This window comes from Juglans microcarpa x Juglans regia, chromosome 2S, assembly GCF_004785595.1.
Source record: "Juglans microcarpa x Juglans regia isolate MS1-56 chromosome 2S, Jm3101_v1.0, whole genome shotgun sequence".
NCBI classification, from domain to species: domain Eukaryota; kingdom Viridiplantae; phylum Streptophyta; class Magnoliopsida; order Fagales; family Juglandaceae; genus Juglans; species Juglans microcarpa x Juglans regia.
This window is the reverse complement of record NC_054597.1, coordinates 32,397,794-32,419,488: the sequence shown is the minus strand read 5'-3', so window position 1 is coordinate 32,419,488 and position 21,695 is coordinate 32,397,794. Positions and strand designations below refer to the sequence as shown.

General features: G+C 38.9%; 1 protein-coding gene and 1 long non-coding RNA gene across 2 annotated transcripts; one reads left to right on the top strand and one right to left on the bottom strand.

Annotated features, from left to right (window-relative positions):
- Positions 1-621: 621 nt before the first annotated feature.
- LOC121251379 lies at positions 622-17,780 on the bottom strand. The gene is made up of 4 exons (XR_005938009.1): positions 17,770-17,780; positions 17,165-17,171; positions 12,751-12,766; positions 622-844 (listed from the first exon to the last, which is right to left on the bottom strand). It is a non-coding gene; the product is annotated as an uncharacterized LOC121251379 (long non-coding RNA).
- On the top strand, positions 6,772-11,659 carry LOC121251378 (F-box/LRR-repeat protein 17). The gene is made up of 11 exons (XM_041150635.1): positions 6,772-7,501; positions 7,879-7,980; positions 8,455-8,599; positions 8,720-8,904; positions 9,038-9,142; positions 9,543-9,640; positions 9,764-9,984; positions 10,065-10,131; positions 10,250-10,335; positions 10,921-11,019; positions 11,299-11,659. Exons 1-11 carry the CDS (start codon positions 6,894-6,896, stop codon positions 11,359-11,361), a joined length of 1,779 nt encoding a protein of 592 aa, XP_041006569.1. The 5' UTR covers positions 6,772-6,893; the 3' UTR covers positions 11,362-11,659.
- Positions 17,781-21,695: the final 3,915 nt, after the last annotated feature.

Genomic DNA, 21,695 nt, shown 5'->3' with positions numbered 1-21,695 from the left:
TAAATGCATGTCGTCTATCGAGTGTAGCCACATACGCAGGCAGTCTGAGCCCCATAAATGGTTGAGGATGGGGCTTTACAGAGGTGCTCTACCTAATCTTCATCGAGTTCTGAGACGCAATCCTCAATCCCTCAGGTGGAAACGCCACCTTCTCAATCGGAATTATCACAGCCAAAGAACCCAACCTTCCATCTTCCACATAGTCAAGTAAAGCCCCATCCCCTGTCGCCTGCTCAACTAACTTCTATGTTCCCATCATACCACATGACACCACCCTCTCCACACTCGGATTGACAGCCACTATACCAGACTCGACATTACGAAGATGTTGTTGGCATATGAAACCTTCTGCTTCCAACATTACTGCTAGCTCCTCATGGGTCCCACCTGAATTCTGCACTGTCAATGAGCTTGGACCAGCCCCCAAATACATCCACCTTTCCAGCCACCAAAGCATCAAATAGGATCTGCTTCCACTATACCAGAAAACAGATGCACCTTCACAAAATCAGTCTCAATGGTGAGTCGCACAAACACATTCTAAGGTTTCCTCATGGCTGAAACCATCGGTTGCGAGTTTAAGTCCTAGCGATTTCGGATGAACACTCTAATGGCATCTATATATGTACGTCGTCTTTTAGTATTCCTCCAACACTATAAGTAGTGGCCATGGAACAAGTTGCCTTACTCTTCAAACTCCGGTCAGCAATTTCTGAGAACTATTAATTGATCCAACAAAAAAAAATCCAGATAAAATGAATTCCAAAACTTGTATATTCTTCGGCTTTCTCCTTGCAGTTGATCTTGTCATCTCTTCGGTTGTAGTAGTAGAGACATCCAACGACTAGAACAAACATTAGAATACCCATTGCCATCTTGTTTATTTTCTTAGAATCTAAATTGATTGGTTTCTTGGAAATCTAAACATGCATGACGGAGTTGAGCAATATGCAGCTATATTATTATTTACTTCCATCAAAGGTAGTGTAAGCATAATAACAATTCTATAATGCGGAATTAAACACTTAAAATGAATCGAAAATTGAAATACCCAAGAAACCGTGCCTAAGACTGAAGGGGATTGAGAGAGCGAGTTTGGGGACCAAACCGGAGTATTTATATCCAAGCTTCCATCAAGCTTTCGGTGGTTACGTGTCAAGTGTTCCATAGGCTGCAATTGATCATGTGGAACATGTCAACTGCTCTATGAACGTGGTGGTGACTCAGAGGGAAGTTGTGGACCACTTCAAGAGCTCCCAAGCCAAAGGGGAGCGGGTCTCCGTGAGAAACGGTGGTGGCCTGTTCGACCAGAGAGCTAACAGGTAGGTCATGTAAACCTTCCAGAATGGACTCATTTCATATGCTTTGATCAGAATTTCAAGAAACATTCTTATTATGTCGACATATTTAATATATATATATATATATATATATATATATATATTGTTAAATATAACACATGGTATGTGCATGTATATAATGTTGGATTAGTCATCGGGGAAAATTCACATAATTTTTTAAAATTTGTAGTGGAGTCATGTAAAATAATAGAGTTGAAATGTATTCTTTTCATGTATTAAAGCGTTTGTACATGTCTCTATTTATAGAGTATTGTGCTGAAATCATTCTGGCATTCTTACAAGCAAGTGTTGTGCCAATGGCCTAGTGTTAGCTGTAAGAATTTGTTATAACAGAAAAAGATGCCTTTGTATAAACAGAATCACAGAGGAATAATTCCTAAATACAATTGAAGAATCTATTGTTGAGATGGCTTTGTATCCTCATGTGCTACTGACTTGGAGTTTGCTGATGTAGTATCTGAGTTGGAGGACGAAGTGGCATTGCTGTTAGCACCCTCCCGCTAGTCCAACAAGGGAACCATGGTGAGACTCGATCGAAGTGTAAGGAACATAGTGGATAGTAGTGGTTTGGTAAACACATCTGCTACTTGATCTCGTGAAGAAATGAAGGCAACATGCAATGTCTTGGATGCAACACGGTCACGTACAAAATGGAAGTCAATCTCCATATGCTTTGTGCGTGAGTGAATAACTGGATTTGTTGAGAGATATGTAGCTCCCAAATTGTCACACCATAGAGTGGGGGGTTTGGGAAGAAAGACACCTAGTTCCTTGAGAAGTGATTGGAGCCAAAGTAATTCTGCAGTGGCATTTGCAAGGGCCTTGTACTCAGCCTCTATACTAGACCTTGCAATTGTGTGTTGCTTCTTGGAGCCCCATGAAAGCAGATTATGTCCAAGAAAAATACAAAAGCCCCGTGTAGATCGTCGATCATCTGGTCATCTTGCCCAGTCGGCATCTGAATATGCATGAAGGTTGTAAGATGAAGATGGCCTAATGTGAAGACCATAATGGGCTGTGTGTTTGAGGTACCTTACTATCCTCTTCACAGCTTGCCAGTGAAGAAGTTTAGGAGCATGCATAAATTGGTAAATTTTGTTTACAACAAATGCTACATCAAGTCGAGTAAGGGATAAATACTGTAGACTGCCAACAGTGCTACGATATAGAGTAGGATCACTGAAAATAGGTTCATCAATGAGGGAGAGATGTGTGGAAGTGGCCATGGGTGATTTCACTAGCTTGGCTAAGTCCATATTAGTTCTTTTGAGAAGATCACAGATATACTTTGTCTGAGATAAGTGAAGACCATTTGAGAAATTTTGGATTTCAAGACCAAGAAAAAGTCGCAATTGCCCTAAATCTTTCATAGGAAAAGATAAACTCAGAGAGTGAAGAACAGGGTAAATAACATTCGAACAAGACCCAGTGAGTATAATATCATTAACGTAGACTAGAAAAAAAAGGGTAATAGACGAATGTTTATACAAGAAAAGAGAGGGATCGGCAAAGGATTGAGTGAAGTCAAGTTCAAGAAGCCGTGTACTCAGTTTTGAGAACCAAGCTCTTGGTGCTTGCTTGAGACCATAAATGGCCTTATTCAAGCGACAAACATGAATGGGATAATCTCGATTGATGAATCCAATTGGCTATGTCATGTAACTTGTTCTTGATGATCCCCATGCAGAAATGCATTGTTAATGTCAAACTGTTTAAGGGACCATCCTTCAGTGACAACAATAGAGAGAATAGTTCTAATGGTGGTGGGTTTCACTACAGGACTAAAGGTTTCAGAAAAATCAATACCTTCCTGTTGATGAAATCCCTTTGCCACCAAGCGAGCCTTGTAGCATTCCACAATGCCATCTGAGTTTCTTTTGGTGCGGAAAACCCATTTACAGCCTACTAAGTTGTTGATTCCAGATGAGGGTACCAAGGTCCAAGTGTTGGTATGCATGAGGGCCTGAAATTCATTTGCCATGGCTAACTGCCATTGATGGTGCTTGGATGCTTCTGTGAAGGAGCTGGGTTCATCGAGAAAGGAGGTAGAGGTAGTGGTGAGATAGCTTCATGGTGGCGGCCAAAGCACTGTCCCGTCGGTGAGCTATTTAGGATGAAGAGAATTAGTTTTGGAATGGGTGATGATTTTGTTTGAAGAGGAAGAAGGTACTGGAGACAGAGTGGGTGAGGAAGAGAGTGAGGGACTGGAACTCTCGAGAGGCTGATGTAGTGTATCTGAGTTGGGGGAATGAGTGGGCCTTGGATTGGAAATAGGGAGGGTTACAGGATCGATGTGGGCAGTGGGACTAAGACAGAGAGATGGCCTTGGTGGGTCATTGGGGCAAGTGTGTTGAGATGGTAACAGAGTAGAAAAAGGCGATGGTGATGAGTGTGGAAAAGGCTATGGTGATGTGTGGAAATGGGCCTAGAATGGAAGGAAGTTGCACATGATTGAGTTGAGGGGAAATAATAGTTGGTTTGGCAAAAGGAAAGAGATTTTATCAAAGATGACATCTCGAGAAATATAAAGACGGTTGGTGGGGATGTGTAGACATTTGTAACCTTTATGTGAGTCACTATATCTTATGAAAAGACACTGAGTGGAGCGAAGATCAAGTTTGTGACGATTGTAGGCTCACAAATGAGGCCAACAAGCTGTTCCAAAAACTTTGAGCATGCTGTAATCAGGTGATTTTGACCAAAAGTTTTTCAAAAGGGGATTAATAATGAAGCAGAGGGGTTGGAAGGCGATTTATTAAGTAAACTGCAGTATGAAAAGAGTTAGCCCAAAATTTTTGAGGTAATGACGTGTGAGCCATGAGAGCATGAAAACTTCATTATTAAATGAGGCCAACAAGCTGTTTCAAAAACTTTAAGCATGTTGTAATCAAGTGATTTTGACTAAAGTTTTTCAAAAGGGGATTAACAGTGAAGGAGAGGGGTTGGAAGGCGATTTATTAAGTGAACTGTAGTATGAAAAGAGTCAGCCCAAAATTTTTGAGGTAATGACGCATGAGCAATGAGAGCTAACACGGTTTCAATGATGTGCATGTGTTTCCTTTGCATGGCCCCATTTTGTTGATAGGTGTGGGGGCATGAGATGCGATGTAAAATTCCTTGAGTTTTAAAAAATGTGTGGAGAGCACGATACTAACCACCCCAATCACTTTGAATAGATTGAATTTTGAAATTTTAAGTAATAATTCAACTTGTTTTTGGAATTGGATAAAAACTGAAAGAACATCAGACTTTTGTATTAATAGAAACCACCAAGTAAATCGAGTAAAATCATCTAAAAAAGCAACATAGTAATGGAAACCATCATGGGACATCACAGGGGCAGGGCCCCATACATCTGAGTAAATGAGTTGAAGAGGCTTGGTGGAGTGCTGATGAGAGGCGCGTAAAGCTAATTGTGAGCTTTTGGCTTGACAGCATGCAGAACAAATTGAATAAGGATCTCGAATTGAAACTGGAAGTGAATTTTGAGAGATGAAACGTTGAACATGAAATTTCACAAGTCGAGGGACTTGTGTTAGATTGGCGACTTAGGCAGTGCTCGAGATGCTCTGGCCCGACCACTTCTTAGTGACGAGTCAAGGGACTTAGCTTATCGTTCATAAATTTCGGCAAGTTGAGGGACTTGTGCCCGACTGGCCATTTGGGTAGAGCTCGGAATGCTCTGGCCCAACCACTTCTTCGTGGTGAGTCTAAGGTCTCGGCTTATCGGTCACGAAGGTCGTCGAGTTGAGGGACTTGTGTCCGACTGATAATTTGGGCAGAGCTCGGGATGCTCTAGCCTGACCACTTCTTCATGGCGAGTCTAGGGACTCGGCTTCTTTGCTTCCAGTTCTAACAAGGACGAGTCAAAGTGAATGTTCATACTTCTTCATTTACAAAACAAGTTTGATACATTCATAGGTAAGATTATGCTTTCTAGGTGAAATACTTCTTAAGGTGCTCAACGTTCCACGAGTGGGGGAGTTCACTACCCTTATCGTCCTTGAGGCGGTAAAAGCCAGGCCTACCACTAGATGTTACCACATACGACCCCTCCCACCATGGCCTTAACTTTCCCTCTCCCTGGGTCGTCACCCCAGTCTGCTTCAACACTTGGTCTCCTATTTTAAACGAGCATGGCCTGACCCGTTTATTGAAGTATTGCTCGTCTTTCTCTTGTTGTTTGCCATTTGCACCTCTGCTTCTTGCATATCTCTTCCAGGAGGTCTAGGTTTTCCTATAATCTCCCGTCGTTGAGGTCTGGGTAGAAGTGTTGGACTCAGTAAGTGGGCATTCCTATTTCCACTAGGATCACCGCCTTGCTTCCATAGGTGAGGGCGAAAGGTGTCTCTCCTGTGGGGGTCTTGGCAATCGTTATTATTAAATCTTATTGACTAATTATTGTACAAATTATAAAATATAGCTATGAAGTATATTCATATAGATATAAGTAATTAGGTTACATATTATATATTTAATTATAAAAGTGCTATGATTATATTATTAGCTTATTAGCTAATGCATATATATATATATATATATAAATGTATATATATGTATATTATATTTTTCAATATATGAATGAACTTTAATTGAGTTGAACTAACAATTCGATTTGGGCATAAACGAGCAGACCTTAATGAGCCTTAATCGAGTTAAGTCGAGTTTTGTCGGCTATGTCTTATTTAACTAATCAAGTGGGTATATGCTTTTACGGGCGGGGATTTTTTTTTTACGAGTCGAATTCGATTCAAGTTTAACCGAACGAGTATCAAACATGCTATCAAATATACTAAATCATTTACACGTCTAATGCCAAGTAGATTACCAAATCATAAATCTATTTTCTGTCAGGAACAACATTGCCAACGATTTCATCGGCCCATTGATTACATTTTCAACGCCAACCAGCGAACAACTTTCAATTCATACAAAGACATTAAATTACCTTTTAATAATTAGCAAACCCTATTTAATGACAGAGTTATTACAAGATTTATCATATAGATTTTATAAACTGATGCATGCATATATGTAAGTGTAACCAATCACATTATAAAGTAGTGCCAACCCATTTCATTAGAATTTTATAGTAAGTTTAACATTTTTCCCGAATCCCAATAAGGAATTATTTACCAGCCATATTATATTTATCCATCTCCGTAATAAATCCTACAATATTTATAGTAATTTTAGATAATTAGATTTTAAAAACCTAAGTCTAAATATCATATTTAAATCATATATTAAAATTCAAATCAAAAGGATATTTGAGGAGAAACTTTAAATAATATAAAATAAAATATTAGAGGGTCAGATTAATAGGCTCCTCCGGTCCACCCGCTCCCTTTTTGTACTTGACTACTTTAGTGTCCTTTTAATAATTTAAAACCTAGCGCGCGAAATCTACGTTGTTCTCCCGCGCCTTTCCCGACCAGTCCCTCTCTCTCGCTGTCTCAGAGTCGCCGCGCCCAATTATATCTTAGCCATCTCGCACTCGCCCACACTCCCTCTCTATCTCGCGCGGTCGCTATGCAGCATCACAACCACCACCGTAACCAATCACCTTTATCCCCTGGGACTCCGACCACTCCATGCTGCGACGCCACCATAGCCGCCGAGCCCAAGCGGCTGAAGAAGCGTGGAAGTTATAACTGTGGCCGCTGTGGCCTCCCTAAGAAGGGTCACTCCTGCCATGTCGGCAGCCCCACCGTCTCCATCGACAGCACCCCAATGCACGCCGATTCATCCGCCGCGTATTCCACATCCCCCACGGGGCCCCCGCCCCCGCGTCAGCCCTACTCTCACCTACGCCGCGCGCTCTCATTCGACGATGACGTACGCGGCGGATTCCCGGAGCCCGAGACGGAAGAGGACGAGGAGGACTTGGACCTCCGCCATAGATTGCCGGATCCGGAGTCGGACGGTTTCCCGGCGGGTTGTTTGTGGGAGATACTGAAGAGGTTGCCGCCGGCAGGGCTATTGGCGGCGGCGAGGGTGTGCAAGGGGTGGAGGGAGACGGCGAGGAGGTTATGGAGGGCGGCGGAGGAGCTCAGGCTTAGGGTTCCGGCCAGGTCTCAGGTCGGATCTGTGTTACAGAAATGCCCAGGGCTCGCGAGACTCTCTCTAAGAATGGAAAGGTTAGGGTTCTCCGGTACAAGAAACCATATGATCTATGGTTTTATCGGATGGATCAGATTATTCTAAATGGACATTAAGCATAAACAAGGCGAGAATTTGCTTACTTTAATCGATCAGTTAAGAAAAATGAGCTAAAATGAAATGTACTTTGATCTATAAAGCTGGACACAAGAAACGATTTCGAAGTGTTTGGTCTATAAAAATCAACTCGAACAACGACATTATACAGTTTGATCTATAAGCATCTTAAGATACTTTATATTATGATTTCAAAGTGATCATTGTAGTTTTCAAAGTAGAAGTATTTGAAGGAGAACGAAATTAGGGAAATGGCTTTTTTTGGTTTAACTAAAAGTTATATTTTTTGGTTTTGCAGTGATGTAGATGCAACAATGCTAGCGTGCATTGCATTCTCTTGCCCTAATCTCGAATTTATGGAGATCTTGAAATCTGAAGCTGCGATAAATCGGATCTCTGGGTATGATTCATATTCTTCTGTTTCCTTATTCTATTTTTATTTTTTCTAAGCTGATAAAATGCTTCCGTGAGATGGAAACAATGTGATTGGTTGAGAGTCCTTGAGATAAATGTTTTGCGCAACAAATGCAAAACTTATCATGATGGCAAAATCAAACAGCGGTCTGTAGTTCTTTAATAATTGATGTTTATATAATTTATGTAGATCTGTTATTGTACCAAGATATTTGGTACAATAAGGTGCTTATTGAAGCATTTAAGTGGATGCTCTGAATCTTAATGCATTAACGTTATTGGTTTATTTTGTTTGTTTTTCCTTGGGATGCCAACTGAGTTTATGACATGATCTGTTTCACCCTTTCTTTTAGACAGTTATATCGTGTTCTGTAATGCGAGTAAACAGAACTCTTTCTTTTAGCTGAAAAATTTTTCTTTGAATTGGCTGGTTAATTGGTCTATGAACGTTTAACTGCAGCGATGAATTGGGGAGATTTGTTGCGGATAAGCGATGCCTCAAAAGTCTTAAGATGGAAGGGTGTTCTAATCTTGGGGGTTTTGTTCTTTGTTCGTCCAGTCTTTCAACTCTCTGGCTTTCAGATCTATTCTCCCTCTCTAAGACGGTGATTCTTTTTCCTTTCCTCTACTTTAGGTGTGATTTTCTCTACAATTGAAATTCAAGGTCTTTCTTTCTCTCCTGTGTTTAAATTATTTCTTTTGTATGTACTCAAACATTCTATCAGGTTTTTAACTGCCCAAATCTGAAAGAGATTTCCCTTGAATTTTCTTGCCAACAAAATGATAGTACCGATCTTATTACAATGGTTGATGGTGTGGGAAGGAATTGCCCAAGGCTGCAAAACATACACATTGCATCAGTTCGGCTTTCTCATTCTGTTGTGCTTGCTCTTACAGCTGCAGAGCTCAGGTTTGGCCTTTTCTTATTCGTTGTCTGGCAATCTTCACATTCTCCGTAATGTAGGAACTGAATAGTTTCTTTTGACCACTTGACAATAATAATAAAAATTTCATTGAAGGTTGTTCAATTGCTTATTCTTCAGGTGGTTGCGAATGCTTTCACTTGTTCTTGGATCTGAAATCACTGATGCATCTGTTGCTGCCATTGCTTCAAGCTATCCAGACTTAGAATTGCTTGACCTGAGCGGGTACATTTTTGCTCCCATGTACAGTAGCATTCAACTGCTTATAAGATAAGCTAACTATTGTCTTAGTATTAGAGAAATCCTTGTACTGGAAGCAACGTATAAGCAAAAAAGCCAACTTAAGTAAAAATGAGTTATGCAGCATCCCATGCTTGAGGTTGTGATTCTAGGTTTTAAAGTAACCATCCTATTATGGAATTAGATTTTATGAGGGTAATTTCTGAACTTTCAAGTCCTTGCATTGTAGATTGTCTATTGAGTTCTGATTCAAGTTGGCTTCAAATATTTAGTTGTAGGTTTTGAGCGAAAGATGGTTAAATATCTATAAACTTAAAGATAATAGCTTCTCCACTTCTCATGATGCGTGAGATTTTATTTTTGACACTATATTTCCTAATTTCAGATCAAGCGTCAGTGATAGTGGAATTGGAATGATCTGCAATGTGTTCCCTGAAACACTTTCAAGGCTTCTACTTGCTCTTTGTCCTAATGTTACTTCAAGTAATTATCCATTTAAGGCTCCTCATCTATCTAATGTATTATTATTATTTTTTTAGTTATCTGTTTAGTAATATTTGTTTTCTAATTGGCTTCTGCTCATAAACCAATTGACTGTAATTTCAGGTGGCATTCAGTTTGCCACAGCTCAGTTGCCTCTTCTTGAACTCATGGATTGTGGCATGACCATTTGTGATCCTAATTCTGAAAATCCAGTCCCTGATGAAAGCAATGATTGGGAAATAAAGAACACTCCAAACACCCAACTACACCTTATTCACCAGAAGCTAATTATCAAGCACAACCGGCTGAAAAAACTCAGTTTGTGGGGTTGTTCTGGCTTAGATGTAAGGCTTTTCAATCCAAAAATCAAATTGTCTTCTTGTGTAGTCCTCTCTTTGGTTCTTAGCTTGTGATTTAAATGCAGGCTCTATATTTAAACTGCCCAGAACTGAATGATCTGAATCTGAACTCTTGCAAGAATTTACATCCAGGTATGCCATTGGAAGCATATTCTTTGATAATGATCTCTGTGCAAACTGTTGCAATTTATTAGTCCTTTTCTGAGTCCGTAAACTACATATAATTGATTATTGTCGTTCATATGCCCAGAGAGATTGTTACTTCAGTGCCCTAATTTAGAAAGTGTGCATGCATCGGGTTGTCAAGGGTTGTTGATTGGAGCCGTTGAAAGTCAGGTAAGAGTTTTTGAGTACATCTTGTCTCTAAGTTCTGTTTTATATTCCAGAAAACTGAGTCAGGGAAATAGAACTAGTGGATTTGCATAATCATCTTTATTGCTGCACTATCATGCTTTTTTAGTTTTATATTCTCAGATATCCAACACCAGGAATTATAGTTTTGCTTTCAAGCCAATTCGGTAGACCACTCTACTAAAAACAAACTGATGACAGACGTTCCATTAACTTACATAATTGACACTCATAACACAAAATTGTGATTTCTTGTGGACGCAAGTTCAGTTATTCCACAGAATGAATGGCGTTTATTAATCTAGAAGATGTTCTAATTTTTGTGCTGCACTCATCTTAAGTGAGGTATAAGTTATTTATCAAGGCAGACATCCATCACATCATGAAGAACCTCATTTCTGCAGTGAAAATCTCCTAAACTATTTTATGTTATCTTTGAGACTGGACAACTATAGGTTAGAAGATAGGTTGAGGATAGATTAGGAGTAGAACTTGTAGTTCTTGTTTTAAATTATATGGTTACGGTACATATTGTTCTTACACTTGCATTTTTGCCGAATCTGTCCGCAGGTCAAGAATAACTTCTCTGCCATGGAAAATGTATTACCATGTAAACGTTTAGCTGATGGGTCCAAAAGGGTTCGGGTTCCTCATTTTCTTAGTGCACAGGTAAAGCTGAAAAAACTTGTTTATCTGCTACAGGGCTTGGATATGAGAAAACTGGCAGGAGATTAGCTATAGGAAGTTCCCACATCATGCTTGCCTATATGGTTGAATATTTTGGTTAACTGATCCCCTATTTAGTTTCAAATCCCAGTAAATTTATTTCTCTACTTTTCTCAGATATGATGCTTATTTAGGTTATAAACTAATGCACTTTTGATCATTTGAAGACTGTTTTGCTTGATTTCAAAAACTTTACTGAAGGTTTTGTTGTCATTTTTGCAGTCATACGACGATGACAAGAAGCCGAGGTTCGAGAGACAACATTGTAATGTTCTTGTGAGCTGACCACATGTATTCCCCTGACCTTTATATTAGTGTAGACATGGTGCGATCTCGCCTATATTGTTATGTAAATTTCCCGAGGCTGTGGCCCTCGTGTATTCAAACAGTTTATTATTGTTCAAAATCATGCTTGGGATTGGTTCCTTGTAGAATTGCCTTTCCCTCCAAGAAAGGGGGAAAACAAGAGGAAAAACTAATTGTAGTAGTCTCAATCTCCAATCATTATTGGAAAGAAACATTGGCTGACCATTGGATTTATCAGTTCCTCATCTCTCAAATAAAGATCTTAATAATTTTTACACTTGTTATTTGTCACTACTGATGTCTGTCTTTCATGCTTGTTTGGGCTATCAAGATTCTTTCGGTATTCTGTCTGTATATTTGTCCCCTGGAGCAAAATTTCAAGTCTGGCCCTTCTTAGTTGCCACCTCAACTGGCCTTTCCTCTATATGGTCCTCCCGATTGTTTGGGCCATCTTCTTTAGGGTATGTTGAGATGACCTTGATTGGATTTCCATATACCCAAGGCCGGGAGATTGTCAGTGGACCGAACTTTTTTATGGGCCCAGGCTCGAGTACTGCCTACAAACCCTAATACTTTGGTTTATATAGATCTAGATCTTTTAGGATATATTTGGGAACACAACTATTTTAATAGTTTATTATTATTCACAAACTATTTATTATGACTTTATTACTATTTAGGCCTCATTGACTAATTTTGGTGAAAGGGAGGCTTTGTGCCAATCAAGAGAGGCTCGGTCCACTTCATCAAAACATAAGGCCTCGGACTTGATGGGCTAGTAAATAAGTAGGGAGCCTAGCCCGAGCTAGAATTGGAAGAGCACATGATATGCTCTCGGATGCACCGCATTAAAGGGGAAAAGGTCAGTCGGGATCTTGCTCCGACAAGATTGGCCACATTAAATGCAACGTCGATTGGTCGGTAAAGAAGGTTAATTCCCAGTCGGTGACAGAAGTAGCCGCATTAAATACGACGTCATGCTGTCCAAAATAGAAGCATATCATTATAATGATAGGAGGGTCAGAGACATGTAGGAGGAGCATAAGTATAAATAAGGGGAGCTGGCAAAAGAGAACGATGATCATTCAATACGCACTCTAAGCTTTCTCTCTTTTTTCTCTAATTCTCCTACTGAAACCGACGACTGACTTGGACATTGCAAGTGTCCCCAACACACCCGACCACCTCATTTGACTCCTTTTGCGAGTTTAGGACACAATTCGAAACTGGTGGTTATAAAACACACCTTAACACTTGGTATGCTTATTAAGACATGGGTTTGGTTTAAGAATTATACTTTGGTACATGGAAACACATTATTTACCGTGGGACCCATAATAATTATAAAGACATGAGTTCTTTAATAACAAATTAAAAAACCAGACTTGTTACACATTATATAAAAAATCTTAATTAATGAAACGTGTATATAAGTGGAAGATAAAAACTATTAAAAATTCTATTCATAAACTTGTTTAGAGCATACATAATAAAGTTCTTATATGATATAGTTTAATTTAAAAGATAAATTTTAAAATTTGAATCTTACAAATCAAATCTTATAATTTAAGTGACTTGGATGATGTACTATATACGAGAATAGAATAACTCAAAAGCTATTTATTGTAGAAGTTCAACACGTACTTTTTTTATACTAGCTGATGTGGTAGGTTTCTATATCGGTAATGTGTTTGATACGTGTTGACACTTGTACATATGAGTCAACAAAGTTAGTAAGTTTAGTTATTTTTACAACACGTGTAGATGAATATAATTTTTTTTATATATATAAAATGCTTCACTCTGTACCAATTACTTCTTACTGAAATAACAGAAATGTTTCTTCCAACCTTCTTGCTTTCTTTATTTCCTTTTTACTTTCTTGCTTGATAGCTTAGTAGTATCATCTTTGGGTGATTTGATCATATGTTCTTCACTTTCTCCATAATGCGTAATAAGAGAGTTTGCAATATATATATATATATATATATATATATTCTTTTTTTATTGAATGTAAGAACCTTATTATCCTGGTCTTTCGAGGGTGTTGAATCTCATTTTCTAGGAGCATCATTTTAGAAAAAGCACTTGTGAAAATTATTATATATCCTTATGAGTTTGAGGGAATTATTCATACAAATGAATCTCATATGTTAAGTAATGCACGAGAATTAGAGATTCCCAAGTTCATGCCCTTGATTATGTATCTTATTTATATAATATTTTAACTTATTCAAATTAGAGAGGTTAGCTAGGAAGCATAACATGGGTTAAGCAAAGTAGTTGATGTATGGCATTATCGCCTAGGACATCTATCACTTGTTAGACAATGTCTGTTGACTAAACAAGTTAATATTATCAATTCTCCTTGTCAGAATATCTGTGATATATGTCATTATGCAAAGCATACTCGTTCATCTTTTTTTCTAAATAACTCTATTACTAATGAATCTTTTGGAATCATTCATTGTGACATATGAGGTCCTCTCTGTGATGCCCTCAACCCTCGCCTATGATTTTGTAGAAGTAGTGACGTCATGATATCAGCCTCAAGGGTCACACATCCCAGTGCATAGTGACATTAAATGTGTGCATACATGCAATACAATAGTGTGCAGTTAATTTGCAGCAAAAAAAATATAAGGACAGTCATTAAATCTAACGATACCAAAAGTTAAAGCTACATCACCAAACAAATATCCATAAGCCACGTCTTCCAACTCTGGCATATAAATATTACATTCATCCAAATTAAATTAACCCAAATAACAACACAACAAAAGGGGAAAAAGGTCCTAAATCTTCACTACTCAGGCGGAGCTAAACCTCCATGCTCGTGACCATCCCCTGCATCAAAATTTACAGTTCCGCTTGATGGGAACACCATAATGAAATTTTGCAAAATCTCCGTAAGTGAAACCAAGTCTAACATTCAAAATATGCAGGTGAAAAAATATGAAAATATGCAAATAAGAAATAACAGAGAAGTATAACATTTGTAATTTACCAAACTCAAGTATATACTCATTTCTCACACATGACACCTTACACCCGAAAATCACATTTTTCTTATTTTGAAAACACTATTTTATTAAGGTATGCACCATGATCTTCCTTATGGACCATCTGCACACTCTGACTCCCTTCGTCACACCATGAATAACGACCGTGTATGTGACTTCGCAACCAGCGATGCCCAGCTTCATGTAAGGTGCGTACATGACCAGACATCCTCTAGCCTCCGCCAATGGAGAGGCAACAAAGAAGATACGAGAGCACTACCGTCTCGCTCGAGCCTTTTTTGCCCAACAACAACCCAGGAGATGTCACTCAGTTTTACACGCTCCTAAGTGACAAGATGAGCTCTACCAGGGTAATACCCCATTTTTGCTTGGGGCCGTGATCAATATAAAATTCATACAATTATTTTATTAATGTATGTATCATGGTCTCCCCAATGGGTCATCCGCACACTATATCTCCCTTTGCAACCGTGAGTAACAATTGTGCATGTGACTTCGTAACAAGCAATGCCCAGCTCTGCACCCAGTGCGTATGTGATCAAGCATCCTCTAGCCTCTACCAGCAGAGAGATAACGGAGTCGTCCCAATAGTGTTACTGTCTCACCTGAGCCTGCTGTCGCCAACAAAAATCCAGGAGATGTCACTCAGTTTTGCGCGCACCCAAGTGGCCAGAAGAGCTCCACTGAGATAATATCTCATCTCGGCTCGAGGTCGTGATACGCATGTGTCCACAAAATAATCCTTTCACACCAAATTTTTTTACATATTTTAGTATACACAAAATTAGAGCACAATTACATAAATATTAATGACAAGTAACAAATATAATGAAGACAATGTGCAATAGTTAATTAGTGAATGACATCGCAACAACATTAACCATGAATTAAAACAAAAACACATAATTTCACAACAATTCAATTTCAACATCACAACAACTAAAATTTCATTTCCAACGCTCCACAAGGCCTTTGGCCACAGATTCACATCCAACTACAATTTATTCCCAATGCTCCACAGGGCCGTCGGTCACTACACAGATTCACAGTCATCGCTATAGATCAAACCCAACGCTTCACATAAATAATTCATTCACATTACACAAAACATAGTTTCATAACTTTCCAACTATAGTTATTTTAAGAGAGTCCGATAACCACTTACAACGCATAGGCAAATTTCTAGATGATCGAACCGTCCCTAGGTTGGTCGTAAACGTTACCTTCAACTGTGAGGTGGTGGTCCTTCAAGGCATCATCTAGGTGTCTCGGGTAGAGAGAGGTAGTGTGTACGTGCGTAGTGGTTCGCGGGTGGTGGTTCACAAAGGTTCAAACGAAGGATGTAGTGGCAGTGAGGTATATTGTGTAAGGCTTCAGTCGAGTATGTTGGTAGGGGCTTGTTGTAATAGTGGGGGCTTGTGGCTGGTGGCTGGAGATTGGTAGTTGAGGGTGGCAACCGAGAAATGAGAGAAACAGAGAGGGAGAGAAAGGTGTTGGGGTTGGGTGTCTCAGCTGGGTCCCACAATGGAAGGGAATTGGCGGTTGAGCTTCACGATCGTTAAGCTCGGCTTTTCTATCCATGAGAGAGAGAGAGAGAGATGGGGTCGAGAGGGTGGCAGTTTGGCTGTGAGTAGAGGCTAGACTTGGCGGGGATGTTTCTGTCGCATCACTCTAAGTGAGAGAATGAGATTGAAAGGGATCTAAGGGTGGTGAAACTAAGAGATGAGAGGGAGGCTCCGTGGGTTTTACAGCTTGGTCTCGGAGTCCAACGACGATAGTGGATGGTGGCTTCCGGAGGGCAATGAAATGGAGAGGGAGAAAACAAAGAGAATGAGAAAGAGACGGACAGAGAGGAGGGAGGTCGAGATCGAGAGATGAGAGGAAAGAGGGCTTACCGGTGCTAATGACAGAACTGGAGGCAGCAGCAAGGAACTGGCCTAGGTGACCCAGCTTCATCACATGGCAAAGAGCTCATGGCGGCATGGGTGGCATGTGAGGCTCACGGGAGTACAAGTGGGAGAGAGCCATGGGGGAAGGGTGCGACGTAGGAGGAAGGAAAAAGAAAGGTAGAAGGGAAAAGCTTATGGTTTTAACCTTTAAGTTTAAAACAACATCGTACGAGGTAAGGGGTTAGGTCTTGGTTTGGTCTTATACATAGGCTAGGCTCACAATAACAAAAGATAAAAGAATTGGGCTTGCGTTTTTAGGGTTGGGCTTCACACTCTCTCTACTCCCACTTTAGAAGGTTTTCATTATTTCTTTACAATTTTAGATTATTTTACACGAGTAACCTGGGTCTATATGATCAAAACCAAATATGAAACTCGACCTAAATTGCTTTCATTGCTTGCTCTTATTAAAACACAATTTAATCAAAATGTTAAAATTCTTCGAAGTGATAATGATCTAGAATTCAATATGTCTAGCTATTATGCTTCTAAAGGTATTATCTATCAAAGGAGTTGTAATGCAACTCCTCAGCAAAATAAAATTGTGGAAAGGAAGCATATATATGCATTTATTAGAAGTAGGTCGAGCCCTCAAATTTCAAGCAAATTTGCCTTTAGGTTTTTGGGATGACTGTATCTTAATAGCAACTTACATTATCAATAGATTGCCCACTCATCTTCTTTCCAATAAATCTCTGTATGAATTACTTTTCTCTAAGAAGCCTTCATATTCCTATTTCAAAGTCTTTGGATGCCTTTGCTTTGCTAGTATACATTTATCTTGTCAAAGTAAGTTTGATTCCAGAGCACGAAAATGCTTGTTTCTTGGTTATCCTTTTGGTGTAAAACAATACAAACATTATGATTTACAATCTCATACTATTTTTCTTTCTCGAGATGTCATTTTTCACGAACATGTGTTCCTTTATAAAAATAAATCTCTCACTTCCTCGTCTTCATATGTTGTTCCTTTGGAATTTTTTTTTTCCAATCTTTATTGCGATCAGTGGTTTCACAAGTTATCTAGTTGTCTTTTGAATAATGGATTTACACAATCTAAATGTGATTATTCTGTGTTTACCAAATTCACTGCAAATTCATTTCTTGCTTTACTTGGTTGATGATGTAATAATAGCAAGTAATGATCTTCTAGGAGTACAAGACATCATGAATATTCTTCACACTGAGTTCAAGATTAAAGATCTTCGAGAACTGAAATATTTTATTGGATTAGAAGTGGCTCGAGCATCCAAAGGTATTTCCATTTGTCAAAGGCACTATGCTCTTGAAGTGCTAGCAGATTTTGATTTTCTTGGCTGCAAACCAGCTAAAGTTCCTATGAATTTCAAGTTGCATCTCGCTAAGAAAGATTCTACTTTTTATCAAAGACTAATAGGAATGTTACTTTACCTAACAATTACAAAACCATATTTAGCATTTTCTATTCATGTTCTAAGTCAGTTTATGGATAAACTTGCCCAAATTCAATTGGATGCTGCACATTAGGTATTAAGGTATCTGAAAGGCACTTCATGATAGGATATATTTCTTTCTACTTCTTCCTCTTTACAGCTAAAAGCCTTCATTGATTCAGATTAGGCAACATGTCCTGAAATTGGAAAATTAGTTATTAGTTTTTGTGTCTTCTTGGGTGATTCTCTCATTTCTTGGAAGTCTAGGAAGCAAAATACTATGTCACAATCCTTAGCTGAAGCTTAGTACAGAGCTCTTAGTTTTACATCTTGTGAATTAACTTGGTTGATTGCATTACTTAAGGACGTTGGTGTTAATCACACTTCACTAGCTTTGCTTTTCTATGATAGCAAAACTACTCTACACATAACAACTAATCCAATGTTTCATGAGAGAATGAAACACATTGAAATTGATTGCCATTTGGTCATAGAGAAAATTCAGTCTGGAATTATGTGTACTCTCAATTTCAATATCAGTTAGCAGATTTCTTTACAAAGACACTATCCTAACCACAATTTGCATCGCTTCTTTCCAAGATGGATGTGCTCAATATACACACTCCATCTTGAGGGGAAGTGTTGACACTAGTACATATCAGTCAGCAAAGTTTAGTTATTTTTACAACACGTGTAGATGAGTATAATTCTTTGTTTATGAAAGGCCTCACTCTGTATAGATTACTTCTTATCGAAATAATAGAAAAAATTCTTCCAACCTTCTTAGTTTCTTGATTTCCTTTCAGTTTCTTGCTTGATAGCTTGGTGCTATCATCATTGGGTGATTTGATCATATGTTCTTCACTTTCTCCACAATGTATAATAAGAGAGTTTGTAATTGTATTTTTGTTGAATGTAGGGACCTTATTATCCTAGTCCCTCAAGGGCATTGAATCTCGTTTTCTAGGGGCATCATTTTATTAGTAAGAAAAAAAACTTGGGATTCAAATTATTATACACCCTTATGAGTTGGAGGGAATTATTCATACAAATGAATCTCATAGACTAAGTAGAATTAGAGATTCCCAAGTTCATGCCCTTGATTTTGTATCTTATTTCAACTTATTCAAATTAGAGAGGTTAGCTAGAAAGCATAACATGAATTAAGCAAAGTAGACCAAACAAATTAAATGGCCTCCATTATATTCTGGGTTCTGTCATCTTCGTGAGAGACAGAGGATCATGACAACTATTAAGGCTACTGCATCACCAGATGAGCACGCTAGTGATGCAGCACCTGAAGGATAGTACATGGTCTTTGTTGTAATCGAATGATACAGAATCATCTAGAAGAATATTTTCATAATAGAATTTATGAGCTGTAAAGTGAAGATTTCATTTCCATATTGTAGTTTGTTAGGACCTCTGTATTATATATACACACACAAGAACAGTGCATTGTATTGAAGAAAGAGTCTGTAAATCCTTTATAAAAGTTATGAAATTCAGTCTTTTATGAGTCATTCTATCGAGCATTTTTTGTGCATCATTTTCCTGTTTTATCATCTTCTTCATTTATTCTTTATGGTACCAGAGCCTAAATAGGATTCACGTCCATTTCAGTTCATGCAATTCCCTATGGTAGCAGAAAGATCTCCCTTCCCTCTTCCTTCCTCCATCACAAGTTTAGCTATCCAATCCATTACTGTCAAGCTCAATATTGACAATTACCTTCTATGGAAGACATAGATACTTCCTTTCCTCAAAGGCCATCGTGTGTTTGGCTATATTGATGGGTCAATATCCATGCCTCTACCTACTGTCGATGATGTTCCTAACCTAAATTACATGAATTGGGTTCTTCAAGACTAGCTCATTTTATCTGCCATAAACACGTCCCTCACTGATACTGTACATACCCATGTCCTCAAATGCACAACCTCTTTTCTCCGCCCAGTCCTCTGCACATATTATGCAGACAAAGTGTCAGTTAGCAACCTTAAAAAAAGGTGCAGAAAATATTTCGGCCTATTTTCATCAAGCTCTTGCATCCTTTCTCAGTGTCGTTGGGCACCCTCTTGCTCCCTCTGAGTTCACCATTTATCTCCTAGCTGGATTAGGATCAAACTACGAATCAATCGTCACCTCTATAACCACATGTCTTGAACCCTTATCCTCTTCCCAAGTCTTCAGTTATCTATTAAATCATGAGTCCAGGTTTGTCCATTAGACCCATTCGTTGCTCTCTGCCAGTCCTATTGTTGCTAACTTTACTATCACTCAGTCAGCAAACACCTCCACCCCATCTAATCGAAGTTGTGGTCGCTTTTTTCACTGTGGTCGTGCTAGGGGTAGGGGTCGAAATTCTTTTTCCCCGAATCTAAATTTCTTCCCTAACTTTGTTTCTTCTTGACCCACTTGTCAAGTTTGCCATAAATCTGGCCACACGGCCATCTCCTGCTACTACAGATTTGATCATGCTTATCAGTCGTCCCCTCCTCCTTCTCTCAACAAATTACACAGCTCTTTCCCCCTCCACTTCATCCCTCAGTCACTGGTTCCCTAATATAGCTGCAACAAATCACTTTACAACTGACTTCTCCAATCTTAATCTAGATTTCAGTCCCTGCCAGGGTCCTGGCCAAGTTCACATTAGCAATGGATCATCTCTTCCCATTCAAAACACTGGCACGACGCAACTCCTTACTTTCTCTCGAAAAAATTTCTCCACAATCTCTTGCATGTTCCGTTAATCACTCGAGATTCATTATTAGTTCGTCAATTTTGTCTTGACAATTATGTGATTTTTGAATTTAACTCTTCTTCTTTTTTTGTGAAGGACCAACATACTCGGGAGGTGCTTCTCTAAGGCTGCGTTAAAGATGGGCTCTATGTTCTTCAACCGGATGCTTTGGCCAGTTTTAGTTCCAGCAAGTCTTCCACGCCTCATACAGAAACTTCACCATTTGCTTTGATTGGAGAACGAACCACACCTCAAATTTGGCATTCTCGTTTAGTACACTCTTCCCCTAGACTAACTTCTCTTACCCTTAAACAATTTAATCTTCCTATCACAAATTCCTCATCATCTTTTTATTGTTCTGCATGTCTACAAGCTAAGTCACATGTCCTTCCCCACCCACCCACCTCTTCTCATTCTACTTGTCCTTTTTAGTTATTGTTTCTTGATGTATGGGACCAGCACCTGTGCTGTCCTCCAAGAGTTGTCATTATTATCTATCTATTGTAGACAATTTTACCAAATATATTTGGTTTTTTCCTTTAAATGCAACATTTGATGTTGTTCCTATTTTTTTAGCTTTTCTTCGCTATGTTAGCAATATTTTTTCTTCAAATGTAATTTCTATTCAAACTGATTAGGAAGGTGAGTTTAGACCACTTAATTCGTTGCTTAAAACCTTTGGCATTACGCACCGAATTACGTGTCCCTATTCTCACCCCAAAATGGTTCAGTTGAAATACGTCATCACCACATTATGGAAATCGGCCTCTCCCTCTTGGTTCAGGCCTCCATGCCTAAAAAATATTGGGTTGAGACTTTCCAAACAACTACTTATCTCATAAATTGTATGCCCACTCTTGTTCTAAAAAATCTCTCACCATTTCAAGCTTTATTTCATCGTCCTCCCGATTATTCTTTTTTTTTTCTTCGTATTTTTGGGTTCGCTTGTTGGCCTAATCTACTGCCCTTTAATCATCATAAGATTGATCTTCGTTCTCAATTATGTATTTTTGTAGGTTATAATTCAGACCATAAGGGTTATTCTTGTCTCCACCTCCCATCAGGCCGTATCTACCTTTCTCTGGATGTTCATTTCAATGAGAGCATGTTTCCTTTTGCACCAAGTCCACAAATTTCTAGCCCAATACCCATATCTACTCCCTCTATCCAGACCTCTCTTCTGCTA